The sequence below is a fragment of the Trichomycterus rosablanca genome, chromosome 5 (assembly GCF_030014385.1).
Source record: "Trichomycterus rosablanca isolate fTriRos1 chromosome 5, fTriRos1.hap1, whole genome shotgun sequence".
NCBI classification, from domain to species: Eukaryota; Metazoa; Chordata; class Actinopteri; order Siluriformes; family Trichomycteridae; genus Trichomycterus; species Trichomycterus rosablanca.
In genome coordinates this window covers 44080258-44107236 of record NC_085992.1, presented here as the reverse complement: position 1 = coordinate 44107236, position 26979 = coordinate 44080258, and the positions used below count along the sequence as shown (strand labels likewise).

At 39.0% G+C, this 26979-nt stretch overlaps 1 protein-coding gene across 5 annotated transcripts in view; it reads left to right on the top strand.

Moving 5' to 3' along the window:
• Nucleotides 1-26979, top strand: part of LOC134315183 (regulator of microtubule dynamics protein 2) — a 65415-nt gene that overhangs the window by 38089 nt on the left and 347 nt on the right. For 3 of the 5 annotated variants that reach the window (XM_062996207.1, XM_062996205.1, XM_062996204.1), the window contains 6 exons: nt 9730-9805; nt 11493-11570; nt 12531-12629; nt 16573-16626; nt 16727-16807; nt 20142-22952. In XM_062996207.1, coding sequence (XP_062852277.1) covers nt 9730-9805; nt 11493-11570; nt 12531-12629; nt 16573-16626; nt 16727-16807; nt 20142-20189 — 436 coding nt within the window. In that variant the 3' untranslated portion in view covers nt 20190-22952. Of the gene's footprint in view, nt 1-9729; nt 9806-11492; nt 11571-12530; nt 12630-16572; nt 16627-16726; nt 16808-20141; nt 22953-26979 lie in introns of those variants that run through there. The other 2 variants (XM_062996209.1, XM_062996208.1) reach the window with 2 other exon arrangements.

Here is a 26979-nt window from a genome sequence, read left to right as displayed (position 1 = left end):
ATGTCATGTGATTTGTTAGTGTTACTAGGTCTTAGGTGTGCATAGGGAGCAGGTGTGTTCAATTTAGTAGTACAGCTCTCACACTCTCTCATACTGGTCACTGAAAGTTCCAACATGGCACCTCATGGCAAAGAACTCTCTGAGGATCTTAAAAGACGAATTGTTGCGCTACATGATGGCCAAGGCTACAAGAAGATTGCCAACACCCTGAAACTGAGCTGCAGCACAGTGGCCAAGATCATCCAGCGTTTTAAAAGAGCAGGGTCCACTCAGAACAGACCTCGTGTTGGTCGTCCAAAGAAGCTGAGTGCACGTGCTCAGCGTCACATCCAACTGCTGTCTTTGAAAGATAGGCGCAGGAGTGCTGTCAGCATTGCTGCAGAGATTGAAAAGGTGGGGGGTCAGCCTGTCAGTGCTCAGACCATACGCCGCACACTACATCAAATTGGTCTGCATGGCTGTCACCCCAGAATGAAGCCTCTTCTGAAGTCTCTACACAAGAAAGCCCGCAAACAGTTTGCTGAAGACATGTCAACAAAGGACATGGATTACTGGAACCATGTCCTATGGTCTGATGAGACCAAGATTAATTTGTTTGGTTCAGATGGTCTCAAGCATGTGTGGTGGCAATCAAGTGAGAAGTACAAAGATAAGTGTGTCATGCCTACAGTCAAGCATGGTGGTGGGAATGCCATGGTCTGGGGCTGCATGAGTGCAGCAGGTGTTGGGGAGTTACATTTCATTGAGGGACACATGAACTCCAATATGTACTGTGAAATACTGAAGCAGAGCATGATCCCCTCCCTCCGGAAACTGGGTCGCAGGGCAGTGTTCCAGCATGATAATGACCCCAAACACACCTCTAAGACGACCACTGCTTTATTGAAGAGGCTGAGGGTAAAGGTGATGGACTGGCCAAGCATGTCTCCAGACCTAAACCCAATAGAACATCTTTGGGGCATCCTCAAGCGGAAGGTGGAGGAGCGCAAAGTCTCGAATATCCGCCAGCTCCGTGATGTCGTCATGGAGGAGTGGAAAAGCATTCCAGTGGCAACCTGTGAAGCTCTGGTAAACTCCATGCCCAGGAGAGTTAAGGCAGTTCTGGGAAATAATGGTGGCCACACAAAATATTGACACTTCAGGAACTTTCACTAAGGGGTGTACTCACTTTTGTTGCCGGTGGTTTAGACATTAATGGCTGTATATTGAGTTATTTTGAGGGAAGAATAAATTTACACTGTTATATAAGCTGCACACAGACTACTTTTCATTGTGTCAAAGTGTCATTTTGTTAGTGTTGTCAAATGAAAAGATATACTTAAATATCTGCAGAAATGTGAGGGGTGTACTCACTTTTGTGATACACTGTATATGTAAAACTTAGTTTAAAGTATTTTTTAACAAAACAGGCATTTATCACATCTCCAAGAAGTTCTTTAGTTCAGTGATTTTCTGATTTTATACAGTTACCTTCCTTGGTTTTTATAAATCAGCCCAACATGTATGAAGGTTGAGTGTTTAAACTGATGTTGTGACAATTTATGTGGTACAACTAATGACAAAAAGACTCAATTTTCACAATAAATTGTCAGAAGCTGCGTCCGAATCGCATACTTCCATACTGAACAGTACGCAAAAGCAGTACATGAGAGTATTTATTAAACATTTATTAATATTTATGAAACAGTGCGCAAAAAGTACCGGAATGACCTACTGCATGGGCAGTATGCAAACACAGCACACTTTGGTCCGATAATCTATCCCATAATTCAACTGTAGCTGAAAGATGGCAGACAGTGGAGAGTCGGCTGTTAACGTGTAAGTAAGACAAAAATTTAAAATGTTATGATTAAGTACAACCCTGAATAATGTTATGAGTAGCTTTGTGAAAAACGACAGGATTAATTTTGTCTAATTTTAAAATTGTTATAACGATTTGACGTCATGCATCACGTAATGTTAGTAAGATGGCGGACGTAGTACGTCCAAGGTTGCGTGCATACCGCACACTTGCGTACTGACAGAGCGTACTGCTTTATGCCAAGTTCACACTACACGACTTTCCAAGTTCACACTACACGACTGGATCTCTTGTAATCGGGAGTCTTTGAAGTCGGTGTGGCTTTCACACTACACGACTGAACGGCGATAGAGGGTTTCACACTACACCATCTATCACCATCTGGAATCACAGACGAGCTTCTCTGGTCTCCCAAACTACGTTTTGTCACGAAAACACAGGCGAGAAGTGCAGAAAGGTTTAATGATACCAAATCCAAAAATGCACGTCAACAAGAAGCGAGCAATCAAAGTTTGTGCGCTGATGAGCAGTGTAAAATCGAAGAACAAAATAAATGAATCTGAGTGGATTTGGCTACGTGAACAGCATGGATTGTTCTGTAGTGAGTTGGAGGTTAATAAATATTTTTTGCAATGCAACACTGGTGTTATGTTTTGTAGAGAATGATCAGGTCAGAAATACTGTAAAACTTGTGTGTGTACCGATGTATTCTGATTATTATGCCCGTCCCACCTTGTTACAACTCCTCCCCTGTGTTTCCCCTCACACTGTATCTTGCGTTCTTGTTGGCTGTTCGACATAGCACTCATTGCCAGCTGGGTGACTCAGATCCAGATATTTGACAAGCTAGATATCTCTCTTTGGTCCGCTCGGATCGAGTTGTTGAGTAGTTCACACATAGCGATTGAGAGCCGAGTTTCGATCGCCGAGCAAACACCGAGTTGCTCCAGAGTCGGCAAATCAGGGCAAAAATTGTGTAGTGTGAACTAGGCATTACCAGCCGAGCAGTGCGCACTGCCTCAAATTTAGTACATACTGTTTAAGTATGCAATTTCGGACGCAGCCTAAGTCTTTTATTAAATTATTCAAGACTGCTATAATGTACCATTAAATTGCATAGTCATATTACTGACTTATTTTACTTATTTTGGGAAAGGCACACAGGTGGTGCTATGGTAAAGCAAGTTAAAATCTCAGCTCTGTTAAGGGCTGCCTGGGCACCTACACAGACAGTGATTCCTTATAACAGCTGCAGTTACAACCTCTGCTGGTTAATCGATGGTGACGACACAGAAACTGGGATGATGGAGATTGGTTCTTGACTCTCCGCGCACAATATTGATCTCTAAATGAACCCTGCCTCGTGCGACTGCACTCGTATCGGAGGGGGCAAATAAAGTCCAGGGCCACAGTGTAAAATAAATTACAAAGCTGAAACTAGTAATGCTGTTATGGTTGAATATTAAAAAAGCATATAGCTTTAAAAATAATAACTGTTCAAACAAGATTGGTGTACTAACACACAAACACAACATTTGGATACAAAATTTAATTCAAAGCTATTCCGCATACAGTTTTTATATAATAAAATAAGTTACCTGTACAAAGCTAGTAGTTACTAATTATTACTTACCTTTATTTGTTCAAACATGTAAAATATAATTAATAAGATTTATTAATATGATCATAATTAATATGACAATTCTTGGAAACCACAGATATCTCTAACATTTCTCATGAATAAGATCAGAGATGACATTCGTTTAAAGCATTCTGAGGTAATGAGCTGCTGTAAAGGGAAACCCCAGATCCCTGATTCAGAGAGCTGTGCCAAACCTGTGATTCATTCACACAGTCGGAAGATGTGTTGCTATTGGCTCAGACACCTTTGGGTCAGCACACATCCCATTAGGCATTGCCAGAACATGTAAACTATGTACTCTTGTTCAGGATGAGCACATCATCGACCACCAAGTGAAAAAAGTGAAAACAAAATTACCCTTAGCAAGTTTATGCAGCGTGAATTTCTTTTTATGAGTGCAATCTTCAAAGCTCAGTACAAATCAAGACATCAGCCATGTTATGCAAATCGAACAAGCTCACCATAAACCAACTTGAGACCCCACAACTAGAGGGACTGCTCTGAGGTGGGGTGTTTATCCACTGAACACAAGTCCTTTTGTGAGCAGCCTTATGATTAGATATGTCTGATTAGAGCCATTTGATTAGCTCAGTGTGTGAGGGAAGGAGGGATGAGACCTTAACCAAAGAGATTTCTACCAGTGTAGTGTGTGCCAACAAAAGGCTTAAAACCTTTCCGAGCAGAAATCTGATCTCCAGTGCCCTGACTTACCCTTTACCACCAAATTCATGAGCGGACACAATGTACACATAAACACCCCAATACAGTATTTATAGACTCAGTCCCCAATGTCGCCCTCACTCTTGCTGCAAATGATACTTTAAAAGTCCCCTGATGTTTTGACTCCTTTAAGCCTGTGTTTAAAAGTGTTTGTAATCAGAATGTAATGTTTGAGTGGGACTACCAGCAGGATTAACATTGCTCTGATAGAGAAGCTTTGATCGTGTCATACCTCCCTCTCATAACACAGTGCTCAAGCTTGTTCATGCACATACACATTCAAAACAACTGACTCCTGTCTCTCAACATACAGACTCTATCAAGCCCCCAACTAATTATACAGAATGATATCAGTCTGAGGCAGAAATCTAACCTGGGTACCTGAAGCGGTGCTGCACCATCCTCTACTGTGCAATAGTGCTGCCCAGAAAAATGATATTAACCAGCAGTGTCTTACCTAACTACACCTTAGCTGTTATAAAAGGAGAGGCCACACCAGGTTTTTGCTTGTAAAATTTTATCTACAAAATTAAATAAGATTTGTGGGAGTTTAAGTGCAAATAAAATTTGATAGAAAATAATTCCTTGGTCAATCTTACAAGTGAAATTGTATTTTGTTTAGGTTTTATACACACAGCTGTATGGTTGTAAAGTTGGAGTGTTTTAATCTGCCACATCACCCCACTGCTGTGTTCTTTTTACTGGCTTCCTGTAGCTGCCCGCATTCAGTTTAAAACACTGATGCTCACCTACAAAGCCAAGAATGGACCAGCCCCAAACTATCTTAGTTTTTTTAGTTTAGATTTTTTTTTTCAATGTTTCAAAATGTATACATCCATGTTGTGTGTGTATAAATAAATAAACAAAAATACTGACAGAAAAGGTGTAGTCAGAGGAAAGAAAAAAGTCAAAGTTTCAAAACATTTCATACATGATCATTCTTCAGTTTTTTAAGTGCTAACCACCTTTTTTAAACATTTTTTTTTATTTGCAGAGTGAGCGACACATTCTTAAATTCTTATCAAAGCTATTCCACAACTGTACCTCTTTGGCAGATATACATCTATCTTTTATATTTGTTCTTGCTCTTGTTTTTTTTTTTAATCATGCCTGTTCCCCTAAGTCCATATTTGCTCTTTTTGATTTCAAATAACCTCTGAATACAGTTGGGAAGTTAATTATTTTGTGCTTTGTGCATTATCTGTGAAGTATTAAGGTTGACTAGATCACTGAATTTTAAAACATGCAATTTGATAAATAGTTTGTTGATTGGTTCATAATAATCTGATGGATTTATAATTCTTAAAGCTTTCTATGTAAAGCTTTGTATGTGTTTCCCCATACTTCCACATAGTAAGTCATATATGGAACTATGAAAGAACAGTACAATATATAGAGTGAATTTTTATTCAAAATATCTTTAGTTTTATACAATATTGCAATAGTTTTAGATATTTTTGTTTTCACATTATTTATGTGCTGCTTCCAACATAATTTATTGATGTTATTTATTTGTACATATTGATATCGATCATCTAGGTAACTCTTGAGCCATGAGTATGCTACTCCTCTAAAACCATATCTTTCCATTTTGTTCATTAGTAAGTCATGATCAATGGTGTCAAATGCTTTTTTTAAGTCTATAAATACCCCAACGGTATATTCCTTGTTAGAGAACTCTTAGAGAACTCATCACACCCCGCTCTGTACGACGCAACCTCCGAGCCACTAGTCTCACTCGACTTGATCCTCCACCCAGAACTCGAGGAAGACGAGCATCAAGGCTCTTCTCTGTTCTAGCACCCAAGTGGTGGAACGAACTTCCTCTGTCTGTACGAACATCTGAGTCTCTCAATGTCTTCAAAAGACAATTAAAACCCCACTTTTTATTTAGCACTTAAGCTGAAAACTAACATGTCCTTACTAACGCTTATTCATTTCTTATTTCTAAAAAAAATTATAATAAATGTTCTAACAGGATTTCAGCAGATTTGTGTTCTTGGACTGTTGTTTTACTTAAACTAGAGTAAGGTAATGTTTACTGTGGAAGCACTTCTGTAAGTCACTCTGGATAAGAGTGTCTGCTAAATGCCGAAAATGTAAATGCATTTACATTTACAGCATTTAGCCGATGCTTTTATCCAAAGCGACTACTTTTTTTTTTCATTACTTAACCAGTGCAAGCAATTAAGGTTTAATTGGCCTTGCTTAAGGGCCCAACAGTGGTGGGGCATGAACCAGCAACATTCTTATTACTCATCTGAGCTACCACAGCCAGTTTTCATTGTACTTACAAAGTCAGCCATGAACTAAAATGCTTAAATGTTTAATCATGACTAAACAACACTATGTTCTAAAAATCTTTCATTCCTTGCCCTACCATGTGACTTTTGCAACCCAATATGAGTAGTAAGTGTCTGGTATAAGGCTGAGTTCACATGGAAAATGTTGTGATTTGTCAAAAATGCACTGTTGCCAGTTTCAATGAGAAAAAAAATTATAGACAGGTCCTAGGCAATTGGGTTTGAACTTTTGAAAGCACTGATTTCGAACCAGTCAGAGACGTAGCCATATTGATTTATATCAGTGAACGACTGAGAGGCATATGTGGCTGTCAGCTCCTATCCAAAATGTTCTAAACCAGCTCTGAAAATCTGTTTTCCCTACATCAATATCCAAAATAATAGGTTAAAATGAAAACACTGTTATTTTTATTTTTGGACATTATGCATCTTGTTGCTATTAAAGACAGTATTGTTTTCACTTCTTATATTCAGTATACAGTGGCTAGGTGGGTAGTAATGTGTTCAATTCCCAGGTGGAGTGGTCGAGTCCTTTTTGTGTACAGCATTGTCTCTTCATGTCTGTGTGGGTTTCCTCCAGGAGCTCCAGTTTTCAGTCCAAAGACGTGTTGGTTAGGTGAACTGGAGATATAAAATTGCCCATGTGTAACCTGTAACTACCTGTCCTGTCAGGGCAGCACAGTGGCTAAGTGGGTAGCACTGTCGTCTCACAGCAAGAAGTTCCTGGGTTCGATCCCCAGGTGGGGCGGTCTTGGTCCTTTCTGTGTGTAGTTTGCATGTTCTCCCCATGGGTTTACTCCAGGTGCTCCGGTTTCCTCCCTCAGTCCAAAGACATGCAAGTGAGGTAAATTGAAGATACTAACTTTTCCATGACTGCTTGATATAAACTTGTGAACTGATTAACCTTGTGTAATGAGTAACTACCATTCCTGTAATGAATGTAACCAAAGAGTGTAAAACATGACGTTAAAATCCTAATAAACAATGTTTTGTTTGTTTATTAGGATTTTAACGTCATGTTTTACACGTTGGTCACATTCATGACAGGAACGGTAGTTACTCATTACACAAGACTCATCAATACACAAGGTTATATCGAACACAGTCATGGACAATTTAGTATCTCCAATTTACCTCACTTGCATGTCTTTGGACTGTGGGAGGAAACCGGAGCACCCGGAGTAAACCCACGCAGACACGGGGAGAACATGCAAACTCCACACAGAACCAAACTCCAGACCGCCCCACCTGGGGATCGAACCTAATAAACAAACAAACAAATCATTCCTGTCATGAATGTAACCGGAGTGTGAAATATAATGTTAAAATCCTAACACAACATTAAGACACAAACGCTGGTAGCTTAAAGCACTCCTGGCTCTGTCCGAAACATTCTGTACTAAATGCATGAAAAATGGTACACCAGTTGTTTTATTACTATTTTATATATGATTCAGTGTGTGGTTTAAGTTATACACTAGCAACACACATCCATGTGATTTTGCTGGATGTTGAGTATACAGTGGGGTCAAAAAGTATTTAGTCAGCCACTGATTGTGCACGTTCTCCTACTTAGAAAGATGAGAGAGGTCTGTAATTTTCATCATAGGTACACTTCAACTATGAGAGACAAAATGAGAAAAAAAAATCTCCAGGAAATCACATTGTAGGATTTTAAAAGAATTTATTTGTAAATTATGGTGGAAAATAAGTATTTGGTCAATAACAAACAAGCAAGATTTCTGGCTCTCACAGACCTGTAACTTATTCTTTAAGAAGCTCTTCTGTCCTCCACTCGTTACCTGTATTAATGGCACCTGTTTGACCTCGTTATCTGTATAAAAGACACCTGTCCACAGCCTCAAACAGTCAGACTTCGAACTCAACCATGGCCAAGACCAAAGAGCTGTCGAAGGACACCAGGAAGAAAATTGTAGACCTGCACCAGGCTGGGAAGAGTGAATCTACAATAGGCAAGCAGGTTGGTGTGAATAAATCAACTGTGGGAGCAATTGTAAGAAAATGGAAGACATACAAGACCATTGATAATCTCCCTTGGGGTCAAGATCTCATCCCGTGGGGTCAAAATGATCATGAGAACGGTGAGCAAAAATCCCAGAACTACACGGAGGGACCTGATGAATGACCTGCAGGGAGCTGGGACCAAAGTAACAAAGGCTACCATCAGTATCACACTACGCCGAGAGGGATTCAAATCCTGCAGTGCCAGGCGTGTCCCCCTGCTTAAGCCAGTACATGTCCAGGCCCGTATGAAGTTTGCCAGAGAGCATATGGATGATCCAGAAGAGGATTGGGAGAATATCATGTGGTCAGATGAAACCAAAATGAAACTTTTTGGTAAAAACTCAACTCGTCGTGTTTGGAGGAAGAAGAAGAACCCAAGAACACCATACCTACTGTGAAGCATGGGGGTGGAAACATCATGCTTTGGGGCTGTTTTTCTGCAAAGGGGACAGGACGACTGATCCGTTTTAAGGGAAGTGGTGAAGACTTACAGGAAACGTTTGACCTCTGTCATTGCCAACAAAGGTTATGTTACAAAGTATTGAGTTGAACTTTTTTTATTGACCAAATACTTATTTTCCACCATAATTTACAAATAAATTCTTAAAAAATCCTACAATGTGATTTCCTGGATTTTTTTCTCTCATTTTGTCTCTCATAGTTGAAGTGTACCTATGATGAAAATTACAGACCTCTCTCATCTTTCTAAGTAGGAGAACCTGCACAATCAGTGGCTGACTAAATACTTTTTGACCCCACTGTATCCATGTGAACATAGCCCAACAGGTAGGGTCAGTGGTAGCCTAGTGGGTAGAGCTTTGGGTTATTACTGGAAAGGTTGAGAGTTTGAATCCCAGCTGTGCCATTTAGCCACTGTTGGGCCCTTGAGCGAGGCCCTTAACCCTCTCTGCTCCAGGGGCGCTGTACAGTGGCTGACTCTGTGCTCTGACCCCAGCTTTCAAAAAAGCTGGAATATGCGAAAAAAGCATTTCGTTGTACTGTACACCTGTATATGTATATATGACAAATAAAGGCTTTTTATTCTATTCTGCTGCTTGAATAAAAAAGGTTGATCTCTTTTAGAGATGTTTTAGAAAAGTCGCTTAAAGCTTTTTAAAATATCCTTATCCAGTAATCATATTGGTAGTATTTGATAATTCTATTCTACTGTTTTAGTCTTGTTTAACTGATCAGTAATAGACCTACTATGGTAAGACGCTGCCTTTTTGTGTTATTAGGTATGCTATTCAGTGTGGACTTTTGTCAGAGTATGAATCTATCCAGAATAAGATAAAGAACGGCTACCTTTTCAAGGTAAGTTTAAAAGAAGCGGAAGCAGTTTTCAGGTAACAGAGCCATGTACGGTGGTTTCAGGAAGTATTCAGACCCCTTGCCTTTTTCTACTTGTGACAATGTGTTGTTGGCTAATAAAGCAGACTAAATGAGCATGTTAATTATTTTAAATAAACAAAACCTGCAAGAACAGAAACAATATGAAACTAAAGATGTACAAACAGAAAAACTCATGAACACTGAGACACGTAAACCAGAAATAGTAAAACAATAAACAGTAATCAAACACTAACGTTAAACAATACAAGATGGTGAAATGGAACAGAAGGGGTACTTATACACTACTAATCCTCAATAATGGAAACCTTCCTACAGTTTGCCTTCTGGCCAAATTGGACATTCCATAAGAAGGCTCTTGGCCAGGGAGGTAAAAAAAAACAATCTGCACTCTAAGCTCAACAGTCCTGTATTGAAATAGGACAACCAGTTGGACAGACAACCATCTCTGAGCCTTCCATAAATTAAGCCTTTATTAAGTGGCAGTTCAGTAAAATGCATATGGCCACTCTGGTCTAATGAATTAAAGTGTTCGAGCAGAACAGCAAACACCATATCTGGCAAAAAAAGCATTCACATCCTGTCATCTGGCTAATACTATCCCAATAGATAAAACATGGTGGTGGGAGCATCATGCTATGTGGGTGCTTTTTAGCAGCAGGGACAGAGAAACATAAAAACTAACAGTTAATTGAGGGACTGGCGCCCAGGTGGCATAGTGGGATATTTCGCTAGCACACCAGCGCCGAGATTCTGAACTCCTCGGTTTGAAACTCGGCATCGCCACCGGTCGGCTGGGTGCCGTCTAGCGTGCATAATTGGCAGTTGCTACAGCAGACACGGTTCTGCTAGGGAGGGATGATCGGACTATGTGGGGGGGGGGGTGTCTTCAAACGCTGTGCAAGGACCCTGATTGGCAGACAGGTGCCTGTGGAGAGGTGCCTGTGCGAGTGCATAGATGAAAAAGGGTTCCGCTTAGGGCTGCACGCGGTTCGGAGGAGACGTGAGCAGCAATATACCTTCCTCGACTGGATCCTCCAGCAGCGGAGGACAAATTGACTATGCTAAATTGGGAGAAAATGGGAGAAAATGCATAAATAAAATAAAAAAATTATGGAGGGACTGATGTATACTGCCAAATACAGCTACATCCTTGTGGAAATAGTCAGTTTTGGTTGACCTTTCATCACAACAGTGACCCAAATCATACAGCTACAGCTAAAACAACAATGGAGTGCCAAAATGAGAGGATCTACAATAAAGAATGGAATTAACAGGTGTGCAAAGCATATAAAGACGTATACAAGAACACATGCAACTGAGATTTCTGCCAAAGTGGCTACTGCAAAGTGGGTCTGGATACTTTGTTGAATACAAAATTTTAGTTTGTGATTAATGTGTGAGTTTAACTTTTTTTAAGAAACTGTCAGATTTAAAAATGAACATAAATTATTTGTCAGATGAAAACAAATATAGATATATTAATACAAATCACAGAAATATTAGGAAGGAATTATTGTTAAAAGGTGATGAAATAATGCTTAAGTGTGACTGGTATGTGGCGATTGGTGTGGAGATAAAAAAAAGTTATGGTTTAGAGTTAAATAATAATGAATACAGCATAATTGTCTCTTTAATCTTTCATTCTCAGGATCATCTTGATAAAGCTATCGAGCTGAGGCCTCAGGATCCGCTGTGTTATTATTTGCTGGGCCGCTGGTGCTACGCTGTAAGTGTGACAGTGAAGCCACTTTATTCATGTCTTTATCGTTCTGATGGTATCCTCTCAACTTTGTATTTCTTCACCGTCACCTGTTCATTAGCACCAGGATCTGTTTGTTGCTTTGAATATGATCCAAAAAGAAAAATGTATTTATTTATTTATTAGGTCTTTAACGTTATGTTTTACACACCTGGTTAAATTCATGACAGAAACGGTAGTTACTCGATACACAAGATTCATCAGTTCACAAGTTTAATGTCAAACACAGTCACAGGCAATTCTGTAGCTCCAGTTAACCTGACTGCATGTCTTTGGACTGTGGAAGGAAATCGGAGCACCCAGAGGAAACCCACACAGACGCGGGTAAAACATGCAAACTCCATGCAGAAAGGACACGGACCGCTTCACCTGGGGATTGAACCCAGGACCAACTTGCTGTGAGGCAACAGTGCTACCCACCGAGCCACTCAAAAAGAAAAAAAGGACAGAATATTGTTTTATGCTTTACAGTAGCCTGAAATCATTGTTTAAAAGAAATTTATCAGTGTTTATTGCAGTGGGTATATGCTAGCGTTGGTTTTATTCCTAAGCAGCAACAAAATATTAAAGACTTTAGTTTACTGTTAAAATACAAAACATTGCAACATGTGTACATTTATTAGATTTTGTTTCCAGACTAGTATTCTAATGTAAGCAGCTGATCTCCAGTCATTTTACTTTCAATAAACCAAAGGAAAAAAACTATTTGGTGCTAGATTATCAGTCGTGTTATTTGATATGTGTGTGTGTGTGTGTGGTGTGCTTCTGTATAAGGGCTTATAGCTAATACATAAAAGATTTTGTTTGATCAGGGGTAGTTGTTGGTCTTAAATGTTCATGAACCGTCGATGTAATGTGATTTTATTATTAAAGTATAAATATATTATGTGTGTGTGTGTGTTTGCGTGTACGTGCTTGTGTGTGCAGGTGGCACAGTGTACTTGGATTGAAAGGAAAATTGCTGCAACACTATTTGGAGAACCTCCAAGCGCAACCATTCAGGATGCCTTACAGAACTTTCTGAAGGTGGGTCAATGTATCTGAATACATAATTATCTTTACATACACCGATCAGCCATAACATTAAAACCACCTCCTTGTTCCTACACTCATTTGAGTGGTGGATTATTCTCAGCACTGCAGTGACACTGACATGGTGGTGGTGTGTTAGTGTGTGTTGTGCTGGTATGAGTGGATAAGACACAGCAATGCTGATGGAGTTTTTAAACACCTCACTGTCACTGCTGGACTGAGAATAGTCCACCAACCAAAAACATCCAGCCCGCAGCGTCCTGTGACTACTGATATAGGTCTAGAAGATGACCAACTCAAACAGCAGCAACAGATGTGCAATTGTCTCTGACTTTACATCTACAAGGTGGACCAACTAGGTAGGAGTGTCTAATAGAGTGGACAGTGAGTGGACACGGTATTTAAAAACTTCAGCAGCGCTGCTGTGTCTGATCCACTCATACCAGCACAACACACACTAACACACCACCACCATGTCATTGTCACTGCAGTGCTGAGAATGATCCACCCCCTAAATAATACCTGCTCTGTAGTGGTCCTGTGGGGGTCCTTACCATTGAAGAACAGGGTGAAAGCAGGCTAAAAAGCATGCAGAGGAACAGATGGACTACAGTCAGTAATTGTAGAACTACAAAGTGCTCCCATATAGTAAGTGGAGCCGATAAAATGGACAGTGAGTGTAGAAACAAGAAGGTGGTTTTAATGTTATGGCTGATCAGTGTACATACAGTGCATTGAAAAAAATATTCAGCCCCTCTGAAAAGTCTCAAACGTTTACATGATCTTTATGTGGGCTGGAAGTCTCTCTGCGACAACAGTGACACCTACTGTCTAATTAAGGTGCTGGTATGAGCAGCGAAGGAATTCAGATATTTGTCATTGACATCTAAAACCCGTTCACTAGTAATGAAGCCATCCTAGACAATCAGCACTGTAGCCCACTGTTGATCTAACAGACCTTCCGACTGTATGCATGAGCACAGAGGTCTGTTTGTGCCGTGATGAGCAGGGACGTGCCCCCAATTTACTCCTGCACCCAGTTAAAACCAAAACCCCAGGTATTTAAAATCGTATAATCTATGTTCCCACATTTCACATGTTTATATAGAGAAGTAAATCACTTCTGGCTGAGACACACACTTGCATGCCTCTTTCCCATCTTGTGTATCTTACCCATCAATTTTGATTTAAGTGGCGTGTGTTGTAACTTGTTGCACCTTGCCTGGGGGCCAAGGGTTGTCTTACTTTCTAACAAACACATCCTGTGAAGTTATACAACATTCCCTGGCAGACGTCAGCTACAAAAACAAAGCTGAGCACCGAAAAAACAGGTTCAGGGTAAAAATCTGAAAAGAAGCAGAAAGATTATTAACTCTCTGCTTTGGGCTCCATTCATATTGTGTTCCAGTTAGGCTAAGCTTCCTAGTTCACACGTAGACCAGCGACTGAGTTTGTTTAAGAGCAAGCTGAATGAGAAGATTAGATTTAAGACTCAGTCTGAATGAGAAGATCCTTTGTAAGACTTGGCTGAAGAAGCAGATTCCTTTTGGCAACAAAGCGGATCCTATTTAGCTACATCCATCCATGAAGATCAGCATTAGATTTAACTCTGTTCTTGATCTATGATCTTGCTGTGTGTTGTACAAACATAATGTCATAATGACTTAGATGATGGTTGTTTGATTGATGCAACATCAGGGTGAAATTTCAAGCGTAATTTTAAGAGAGAAGCCGCTTGGATGCTGCAGTGCTTCTCTTTCGTGCCATGGGGAAATTGATGTAAATCTGAACAAGGTTGTTATTTATTGAGATGATTGGAGGGTGGAGGTTTGTGGCGTGCAAACATGATTGATTGTTTTTAAACTCATTAAATACACAAAATCCTCAGGGAGTTTACAGTAGCCGTTTAGCTGTTTTAGCTTGTTCAAAGTGTTGCAAAAATTCAGTCCTAAAGCAAGTTTTTTTTTTTCATTATTGTTTCACTACTTTATTCCATCTTGGGGATAAAGGCGCCAAACCAGAAAGTCTGAAACTCATCTCAAATGGATGTCTTTAACTACAGAGTTGTTACTAATACAGCAATATTAAACAATAATGCATTTAAATGTAATCACAGTTGAATTAATTGGAATTTAAACAATAGGTTAAAAATCCACTTGAAACTTTATACAGTACATTAAAAAAAAAAAGCATTTTGATTGAAAAGAAAAGAAGATTATTATTATTATTTAGGATGACATTTTTGCTTTGTTTTTTTCTATGCAACCATTATCTTAGGTAACTTGTGTTTATTAGACTTATTATTGTGAATTTCCCCACTGTGGGAGCTCCGGTTTCCCCCCACAGTCCAAAGACAAGCAAGTCCAATGCAAGTGAGGTGAATTGGAGATACTACTGTATATTGTCCATGACTGTGTTCAATATAACCTTGAGAAGTGATGAACCTTGTGTGATGAGTAACTACCGTTCCTGTCATGAATGTAACCGAAGTGTAAAACATGATGTTAAAATCCTAATGAACAAACAAACAAACAAACCACTGTGGGATGAATAAAGGATTATCTTATCTAATTAGTGCAGAAGTAGTGGCTTTCATGCAAAGTGTTAAGTTGTTTTTTTTCCATTAACTTTACAGAAGCACAGATGAGATTCTGTGACTGTGGAAGCACAGTTAGCCAACCAGTGTGTACTGACGTACTGTATATACAAAACTTCTCAATTTTTATTTAATGGCATGAGGTTTTGACGCAAACCCCATTTCTGTAAAAGTTGGCATAAAGAATAGAAAATTTAAGTTACATCATTTTGGATCCTTCAACAATAAGCAGGTAAATTGGTAACAGGTGAGGATATCATGATTGGATATAAAAGGAAAATCCACTAAAGGTCTTTGTAGGGAAAGATTGGTCATGGCTCCCCATGATGTGCCAAACTTTATGAGAGAACTGTAAGTCAGTCCAGATAGAACATTTTTTTAATGCAGGATTGCAAATATTTTACCATATACCGTACATAGTACTGTGAAAAGATTCAGGCCAACCAGAGAAGTCTCAGTCTGTGTAATGCAAATCCATAAACCATTGTTTATTGTGCATAAGCTTTAAGGCCTCAAACAGCATTGCATAAGAAACCATCATGCTACTGTGATAAATATAGCCACATGTGAGTATTTCAGAAAACAGTTTCACAAAACACAGTCCACGGCTGAATCAAGAATGTCACAGTTCTATTTGTCTCATGTTCATTCAGGCTTTTTGGTAAAGAGAACTGTCTTGCTTATCCTGAAGCTGTGCCCTTTTTTAAAACAAAAAAAATGACTGATCAAAATTACCTGATCAAAAATGACTAAAACTAAAACAAAACTATTGAAAATGAGGAATATTATGATTTTAGTGTGGTCGGTTGTGACAGCTGGAATTTTAGCATCATACATTTTAATGCTATAGTAATTATTTACACATCTAATAATTGGTCTAACATGTAGAAACTACGTTTGGATGCAGCACAAATGCTCTTTATGGCATATGTGTGAAATAAAATCACAACACTGACAAGCCAAAATAATATTATTAAATGGGTCTATTGTTGATTTAACATTCAACAGATTGAGTAACCCTAATATCCTAAAACCCTAATAATGTATAACTCAGTTTACAGGGTTACCAAAAAGGTAAAACGAAAAATCTAATTACAAAACCACAAATCAAAACCAACTGCATCTAAACACTGCAACCAGTACCCGGTTTAAGATAAGATTCCTTTATCTTTATTCCTTAAGATCACAACATTTCAGAATTGTTTAATTGGATAGATGCATAACAATGCTCACATCAGGTTCATGATGCTTTGTGTTTGCCCCAGTCAGCAACACTGTCATTTTGTTTGGTAGATCAGCTTGGATCTATTGTTCTATTCTTTTTCATGTTGATGTTCGCAGGCAGAAGAGATTTGTCCCAGGTATTCCAAGTTCAACTATGTGTTTTTAGCTAAGGTAAGTTATTTGTTATTTCTTTACTGTACATTTCACTGTAAATCAGTGCTGGTTTGTTTGTTTAATTGAACCCTCTATAATTATGTGTTATTTATAATAGTGTTACAAAGAACTTGGACAAAGAAGCCAATCGAAGATGATGTGTGATTCTGCAGCTGCTATGAGTACAGTAACTAAAGAGGTGGGTTGTACTCATCAGTACTTTTGTATTATAACTGTTCAATGACTCGATCCGAGCAGCAACGCCGAGCACTCAGCGACTGAAGAAAAATATCTAGCATGTTAAATATCTGGATCAGTCGCCGACTCAAAATCGTGTAGTGTGAAAGGCGTTGCGAGCAGGTTGCGAGTGGCAGCGAGTGCTATGTCGAACTACAGCCAATGAGAACGCAAGATAAGGAGTGAGGGGAAACCCGGGGGAGGAGTTGTAAAAACACAGGGGGGACGGGGCATACTATGATTTCTATCAGAATACATCAGCACACACACACACACAAGCTTTACAGTTTTTTGTGATCTTATCGTCCACACTAAACCATAATACCCACGCTGAATTGCAAAAAATATTTATTAACCTCCAACTCACTACAGAACAGACAATCCCTGCCGGTTGCGTAAATTTTTTTTTCTTTGCTTTTACGCTGCACATCAGCGCACAAACAGCTTTGATCGCTCGCTTATTGTTGGCGTGCATTTTTGGACACGGTATCATTAAACCCCTTGTAACTTCTCGCATGTGTCTTTGTGACAAAACGTAGTTTGGGACAGGGGTTTTCAACCTGTGGTGAGTACTTGTCTGGGGGGGCGCGAGTGCCTGACCGGGAGGCGTGGCATTACGAGATTTTTTTACTTCTAAAACTAAAGCAATTCATTTCTCACCCACGGGAGACATATTTCATTACTCTAACTGACCACGCTCACACGCACGTTTAATGTTATTCAGTTCCATCTGAAAAAAACCTTCAAAATAGAGCTATCAGCGAAGATAACCGGTGTCAAAAGCAACGACCGCTGTTATAGGACGTGTTTGTGTCTTTAAGAGAGACGCTCTGTTCACAGTATCGATTATAAGTGACTCGGGAGTCAATTCATTTTAAGCGCAGCGTAAGTTTCTTTTCTCAGTCATCTCTCCGTGTTTACTGTTATAATGAATGTTGCGGTTGTAAATAAACACCAACTACCACAGAACATTTTGTGCGACTCGCTTACCTTAAAAAGCTCAGGCTTAATTATACTGAGTATTACCACAGAGTCAGAGTCGTTCTGCCTGTGGAGCTAAACGTTTTCAGTCAGAGCAGATGATCCCGAACTAACCAACTTAGTAATTGATGAACTTTTGTGTATGCTCTGTGAAGTAACGTTTTCTGCTCTCATCTACATCAAAAAGCAAGAACCGCTTATGATTTACCAAAATGAACCACGAATTTATATAATGTGCTGATAGAATCGGCTCAGATGGGGTCGGACTGTATTATCTTAAAATAATATTTTCTATCAGCAAATTATATAATGTGCACAACATTAATTACGTTCTTTTAGCTTGTCAGAAGCTTTCTCAATGATTTCTGTGCGGTGGTTGACGAAGGGGAGGGGAGGGGGGGGGGGGGGGGGGGGGGGCGCAAGTTCACGGTTGGCACATGAAGGGGGGTGCATGTCCAAAAAGGTTGAAAACCCCTGGTTTGGGAGACCAGACCAACTTGGCTGCGATTCCTCATGGTGATACATCGTGTAGTGTGTAATCCCCTATTGCCGATCAGTCATGTAGTGTGAAATACAAAACTACTTAAAAGACGCCAGATTACAAGAGACCCAGTTGTGTAGTGTAGAAATAGAATAGATATACTTTATTTGTCATATATACATATACAGTTGTACAGTACAATGAAATTCTTTCTTCACATATCCCAGCTTGTTTGGAAGCTGGGGTCAGAGCGCAGGGTCAGCCATTGTACGGCGCCCCTGGAGCAGGCAGGGTTAAGGGTCTTGCTCAAGGACCCAACAGTGGCTGCATAGCAGAGCCTGGATTTGAACTGCCAATCTTCCGGTTGACAGCCCAAAGCTCTACACACTAGGCTACCACTGTCCTGTACTGTCTGTTCTGTAGTGAGTTGGAGGTTAATAAATATTTTTTGCAATGCACTGTGGGTATTGTGGTTTGGCGTGGATGATTTAAGCAATAGAACACGAGAGGGAGTGTGTTATCGCGAATAACATCATGGCTGTGATTCGGTCACAGCCATGATGTTATTCGCAATAACACATGACCTCAAGTGTTCTACTGCTTTTATACAACAGTTTTTACAAAAGAAAGAAAGAAAATAAATCAAAGAAACCCTGAATTTTATAATAAATATGCTTTAATATTGACGATACCTTCCGCCAAAAAGTAGTTCCACACCGAATATAAAGTTTAACACTACAAAGCAGACATCCCAAGTTGCAAAAACTCATTTCAGGGAGGTAAGAACAAGAAGAAGAAGAAGGCAAGAACCTCCGAAGGGAATAAAAAGAAATAAAAAACCTCTCGCACACACCAAAGTATATGGGTGATAACAGAACTTCTAGGAGCTGTTAACTGGGCTATTAAGCCAACTGTTCGCGTTACGAACACATTAATGTTCCCTACATAGTGCACTAGATTGTGTATCAGATCACGGATTTATGTTCCCTACATAGTGCACTAGATAGTGAATTAGACAATTGGTCATGTTCCCTACACAGTGCACTAGATTGTATATCAGATAACGCATTCATGTTCACTACATGGTGCACGACAATATATTAGACAATTGATTTATGTTCCCTACACAGTGCGCTAGATTGTATATCAGATAACGGATTTAAAACGCGATCGGGAAAAAGTCTGTGTCGCCTGCATGCGCGTTTGTGTGCATGAAGCTTGTCGTTACTGGCAACGCGTCAGCGGAGTAATACAGTTGTGGTGTGAAAAGGCCGTGCTGTTATCACGAATATCAGCACGGTTAGAACGCTTCTCGACCAATCAGATTGTAAGGTCGGAACTAACTGTTGTATAAAAGATCACAAAATACTGTAAAGCTTGTGTAGTGTACTACACAACTGTACAGCGATCTGACGACTTAGAAAGTCGTGTAGTGTGAACTTGGCATTACCTGACTGTACTGGATTTGATTAAAAAAACACAAAGTTACTCTTGTAATAGCTCATTATCTCACCTTGCCATGTAATACTATTGGGAGAAATGTCGGCAAATGTTAATGAATAAAAATTTTAAGTTGTTGGTAGCCGAGTACTTAGTCTATAATGCAAACAGTGACCATTAAGCAGAATATGTGGCTTCTGTACCTGTTTGTGAATTAAGTAAATAGACTGTTGTGCAATTGTATGCTGTTGTTTGCTATTCTTCTTGTTAGATGTGACAAGATGATTGGATAATTACATGAACAAACATGTAAACAGGTGTTTTTAATCAAATGGCCACTGTGTTAATGTAAACTTAATCTAAACTTTCTTTGTTTTTCTTTGTTGTGTTACAGGATGAGGAAGCACAGAAAGAGCTGGACTCTCTTGTCTCTTCTCTTTAGTTTGTTTGCACAAAGGAAGAATCCACAGGTTAGGTGATGGTGTGGACTCAAGTTGTGAACATATGACTGTTATTTTGATGTTTTTCTCATCTTTTACTGACTGCAGATAATTTCTGGACATTAAGGACAACTACAGTTTGATCTGAAATGTTATAATACTGTGACGTACATTTACTATACACTTTAGTATGCAATATGTTACAGGGTGTCCCTAAAGTCTGGACACATAGGCAAAGTTTCAGTACATTTTTCAACAACATTTTATTTCATTTTAAATGTGTCCAGACTTTAGGGACACTGTATTTGAACAATAATTTACTTCTCAGATGTCTTACATTATAACACATTACAGTGATCACAAAAACTGCCTTTTGTTTTATATATATATGTACTGCAGAGAGGTTCAGTGCTGTGTTTGCTGTAACCTCTGCAGTAGTTAGAAGTGTAACATTAATACTGTAACAGCGGTACCAGAAGTCCTTAAATTGAAGAAAACATGCTGTTAACTGATAAAATATGATTGAAGTTTTATAACACAGGTTATGTGCACACTCACATTCACTAAGTACATTCACTTAAGGTAAAAACAGAAACAGGTCAGCAGTGTGGCCTGCTAATAGAGTGGGTGCTCCTCTGCAAAATGGGTCCAAGGACTTGGGTTCGATCCTTGTCTCTGATCACTGTTTGAAGATTTTTAGCACATTCTTCCTATATCCATGTGGGGTTCCACTGGTAGCTCTGATCTTTTCCCACCCCAAAACATGCAGAACATGCAGTAAATCTGTAAATATGGGATTAAATGTGTGGATGTGTGTTGCCCTGCATTGAATTGGCTCACAGTCTACAGAGTGTTTAGAGTAACCCTGACCAGGATAAAGCAGTTAGTAAACATGAATGAATTAAAAAACGGGTTGGATCATTCAGAGAAGGAATAAAATCTTAGGATTCTGTACCTAATAATTCTTTGGATGGCTCATAGTGGCTAACCTGACACTTCACTCTGTAATGACTTTGTTTCATGAAGCTAAGGTGTATATTTATGTTTTTCCTTGATTGTATTATTGTAAACTAATACCAATGTTAGTGTAAAGAAAAGTATCTGATAGCAGGCGGGAAATGAGAGACTTTGTTACTAGCAGAAATTTACCACCACAGAATTTTTCTGACCCACACCCCGATTGAGAGCGAACTGACACACGTGTGCAGTACCGGCTGCGTCTTTTCACCTGCACGAGGCGAGTTCATATGCGAATCAGCTTTTGTGTACAGAGAGCCACACCCTGATCGCATTATCCCTCAACTCTGCGCAGGCACCATCAATCAGCCAGCAGAGGTCGTAATTGCATCAGTTATGAGGTCCTTTCCGGCTTTTCCCTCCCTGTATGAACAACAAGCCAATTACTGTTTATGTAACCGCCCAGCCGGATGGCAGAGCTGAGATTCGATACGATGTATTCGAAATTCCAGCTCTGTTGTGTTAGTGTGTTTTACCGAAAAAATTTAAATTGACTCCACAGCTTTGGCTGAGTTCTTCATGTCTGCTTTATTATTTGCAAAACTATGCAGACCGAACTGATTTGGCGTTTTACTACACACTTTAATGTTAGCAATCTGGTACTAAATTTTAATTAAAGGACAAAAATAATTAAAGAAAATGCTCAAATACTTAAATTATAACTTTGGTACAGATATTAATGTTTATATATTATTATTTTGATGTCTAATGTACAGTATTTTTCTCTTCATGTCACTGAGCACCAATCACCTTTCACCTTTCTTTAGCGCAAGTCAAAATCTGCTGATCTTACAGTTCTCACTGTTCTTTCTTCTTTTTCCCGATTGTTCGCTTTCTGTTAGTTTTAGATGACCACATCCTGTCTTTGGGCTTGACTCTTGGAACAGTATCATATTTATATAGCCATGAAAAGCTATTTCAGTTTTCCCACTTGTACTCATATCAGTAGCATTGTTTAAGCAAACTGATTACTGAGCCAAAATGTGCTGGTGTTTCCTGTTGCTTTTGTAAAAGGTAGGATAGAGATGATTGTGTTTAAACTCAATACTGTTATACTCACTGATTGTAAACGATCGACAAAATTAGTACTTGTGTCAATGTATTTTAATCTGTGTGTCATATCACAACATGTATATGGCTTCAGTTCAATGTTATACCAGTGTTATGGTTAACATGTTCTCATTATACATACAAACTTCCAATCTAGTTATATCCATTTAACACACTGCATTATGCTTCCTCTCTACCGATGCTCATCTCTGCTTGTGATCGAGGAGAGTGAGACTAACACACGCCCCCTCAGACACATGTGCAGTAGCTGACTGCATCTTTTCACCTGCACAGGGCGAGTTTGTATGCACATCAGCTTTGTGTACGGAGAGCCACACCCTGATCAGTGCATTGAGATCAATGGACAGTGAGATTCCTTGACTCAGACAATCAGCCAGCAGAGGTTGTAATTGCATGAGTTATGAGTTATGAGGTCCCGGCTCCGGCTCCCACCCTGTATGAACAACAGCCAATCGTTGTTCATGTAGTTGCCCAGCCTGCCGTATCGACGAGTTCGAAGTGTCAGCTCTGGTGCGCTAGGGTGTTTTACCGCTACGCCACCTGAGCGGCCAGGTTTTATTTTTTATATAAAGTAGGTAAAAGTTGATGGAAACCCTTTGTATTAGGTGGGTATAGATATTTAGCCAGACCTAGTGCTGAAACATATAAAAATAAACTGTCATCTGGTGCAACACCTACTACTGAGTTCCAGACAGTCTATGACAGCAACCTAAACACAGTAATTCAGTAACTGGTTATCAAAAGCTTAATGCAAAGTGTTGCCATGGCACAATGCTAACTGTTGGATGAACAGTGACACTCAGATAAAACAAAATAAAGACTTTCATAGCAGCAAAGAGGGAACCATCTTTATATAACTTTATATAAATGCCCATAGCTTGTGATGTAACGTCCAACCAGCACATATGCGTAGGTGTGATGTTCGGATGTCAACATTTTTGCTTGTGTTATGTATATTTCAGATAACAGACATTATTGACATGTCTGACATTTTTGATTGACCATGATGACATTCTACTCTACTGAAGAATGTCAGATATATCTTATCAGGTTCTGTCCCTCAGACAGCTTTCTCTTCTCCAGGTTTAAAACAGGGAGTTCTTGCCCATACACAATGCCTGGCACGACAACTAATAACGTCTAATCTTTTATAACAAAGCAAATGAAATAGAAACATTTTATCTTTTACCTGCACATCTGAAATTAAAACAATTGGCAACGTCCATACAGTCAGTTATATTCACGTTTGCATTCCATTGTATGGTGTAGTGAACCAAAACTATTAACTGTTAATATACTCTGATCAGCCATAACATTAAAACCACCTCCTTGTTTCGACACTCACTGTCCATTTTATCAGCTCCACTTACCATATAGAAGCACTTTGTAGTTCTACAATTACTGACTGTAGTCCATCTATTTCTCTGCATGCTTTGTTAACCCCCTTGCATGCTGTTCTTCAATGGTCAGGACTGGTAGGTATTATTTAGGTGGTGGATGATTCTCAGCACTGCAGTGACACTGACATGGTGGTGGTGTGTTAGTGTGTGTTGTGCTGGTATGAGTGGATCAGACACAGCAGCGCTGCTGGAGTTTTTAAACATCTCACTGTAACTGCTGGACTGCGAATAGTCCACCAACCAAACATATTCAGACGACAGCGCCCCATGGGCAGCTTCCTGTGACCACTGATGAAGATCTAGAAGATGACCAACTCAAACTGCAGCAATAGATGAGCGATCGTCTCTGACTTTACATCTACAAGGTGGACCAACTAGGTAGGAGTGTCTAATAGAGTAGACAGTGAGTGGACACAGTATTTAAAAACTCCTGCAGTGCTGAGAATCATCCACCACCTAAATAATACCTGCTCTGTAGTGGTCCTGTGGGGGTCCTGACGATTGATGAACAGGGTGAAAGCAGGCTAAAAAAAAAAGCATGCAGAGAAACAGATGGACTACAGTCAGTAATTGTAGAACTACAAAGTACTTCTATATGGTAAGTGGAGCTGATAAAATGAACAGTGAGTGTAGAAACAAGGAGGTGGATTTAATGTTATGGTTGATCGGTGTATAAAATAATTTAATAATATTATCCTGTCACAATCTTCACTTTGGGAACTAGGGTGTTAAATTTAGTAGTTTGTAATGCACATGAAATTAGTTTTATTGTTTTGTTTTTAATTTTATGTACATTTATGTTTATAGGCATTATTGTGTCTCCTACACACTACTTTTTTTTTTTAGATTTACCAAAGATAATCTTAGTCGTTTGTTAATCTACTCTTTCGTCTATAGGTAAGTAATATTTTAGACATTAGGGAAGTAAGAATTTGGATTTACAATGTTTCGTTGTAAGTTTTATAACACTAATTACAAAGATTATTGAATGTAAAACTATTGTAGGCATTCTAGATGATCATGTACAAAATATACTGTAAATTGTTTGGATGGACAATAAAATTAAATGCATTCACACATTGTAAAGTAATACTGTTTTATTATATTAATGTTTGTTGTTATGTACTACTGGGGGTGTATAGAATGATGGGTATAAAATAACAACTACCTTATAAACAAAGCTTGTTTTTTTTTTTAAGCTTTTAAATTAATTAAGATTCACAAACTAAGATGCACCTGTAAATTGTATCCGGTTGATTCCAAATGTCAAGACAACATAAAGCAACTTACTTGGGGCAGTGATCATTTAGCAGTTAAGGTACTGGACCAGTACATTTACATTTTTGGCATTCAGCAGACGATTTTATCCAAAGCGACTTACAGCTGTGACAGTATACAGTCTAAGCAATTGAGGGTTAAGGGCCTTGTTTAAGGGTAACCTGGTAGAGGTGGGGCTTGAAACAGCAACCTTCTGATTACTGTACCTTAACCACTAGGCTAAAGCTGACCAGTAATCAAAAGGTCCCTGGTTTAAGCCCCAGCACTGCCAGGTTGCCACTATTGTATTGACTTGCAATTTCAAAACTCATTTTTGATAGGATTAATAATAATAATAATAATAATAAGTTAAACTTATATAGCGCCTTTCTCAATGCTCAAGGACGCTTTACAACATTTTACAATACAATACAATACAATACTTTTACAATACAATACAAAAACTATGAAAAATGCTCAGTAAAGAGAAGTGTTTTAAGCAAAGATTTGAAAATAGTGAGGGAAGACGCAGAGCGGAGAGCCGGAGGAAGGGAATTCCAGAGGCGAGGGGCAGCACAGGTGAATGAACGGCCACCCATAGAAGCCCGCTTGAACCTGGGTACAGCCAATAAGTCAGAGTCAGAGGACCTAAGACTGCGACAGGGAGAGTGATACGTTAGTAAGTCAGCTAAATATACCGGGGCCAGGCCATGTAGCGCTTTAAATGTAAGTATAAGTAATTTATATTTAATTCTCAAAGAGATAGGTAACCAGTGCAGCTTAGCCAGTACAGGTGTAATATGGTCATATTTTTAGGATTGAAGTCAGAAGATTAAATAGGCGATTCAAGCACTTTCACATTCTTTTAGAAACCAATCTGTTAAGCTATTTAAGCTTCATGTTAATGTTTGTTTTGGTGAAACAGCCCATTTTTATTTGGTTGGTTACAATAAATTGCCCGCTATGTACTTGTTCATCATTTCATTCATGTGTTCTTTGATGACATGTAATGCCTTAAATTATGATGCTTTCATTTCCAAACATCAGTATGGGTATGTTGTTCTCAGGATTATTTATGCAACCCTCCTTTTATCATACGTGACATGCTGAATTATTACTGAAGAGTTCATTTGTTTGTTTGTTTTTTATATTTGTATAAGATCAAATAACAGTACAGTGCTCAATTTGTCAAGGTCAGACAGTAAAACAGACCTGTTACATCAACCCGAAAGGAAATTTGGCCTAATGAACACATTCAGAAAAATTTTAATGTCTACAGGATTTTGCTTTGGGTTCTCTAAAACACTAGCTTTCTGTAGCTTACTCGAGTTTAAATATGATGGTGATGAGATAAATGCAGTACTTTTACAGATTGCAATCATTCCACAGTTTGTGGAAAATTGACCAGCAAATCAGCTATACTGTGCATTGACTTTGTTTGTTGTTAAAATAAAGCCTGAGTCCATCTCATGAATGTGTTCTTTCCTATGATTGGATTACACAGCAGCTACATACTCAGAGAAATGGTAACTTGGAGTGATAATTACGTATCAGTGATAATTGATGGTTATTGTTATACATGTCAGTGGTTATTGTAATACATGTTTTAAGAACCGTAGCAGATGGACAGTTAAGTTTGGACAGGGTGGATTTCTTGAAATCTCATCCACCAAAGTGATGTGAACCAAAAAGAAAGAAAACAGATAAAGTGTCATAGAATGTTTCTATTCATTACTTAAACTTATCTGTGAGATTAACTTAACAGTGGGTGAGTGAATAAGTGAGTAAGCGTGACAGTTGGGTAAATGTTTGCACTGTTTACAGGGGCTCTTGACCTACCGTAATCTTGAGCAGGATAATCAATAAAGAACAATAAATGAATGATGTATAAACTCTGAAATGGGTGAAGAAGAAGTAATGACCTGATTAATGACAGTTTTGATTAGTTGGGCTAAGCACCTTACTTCCAATAGAAAGAAAAATCTTAATGATATAGCATACACATTTTTTGGAAAGCTTTCTAGGTACGCTGATGCTGTTGTTGCAG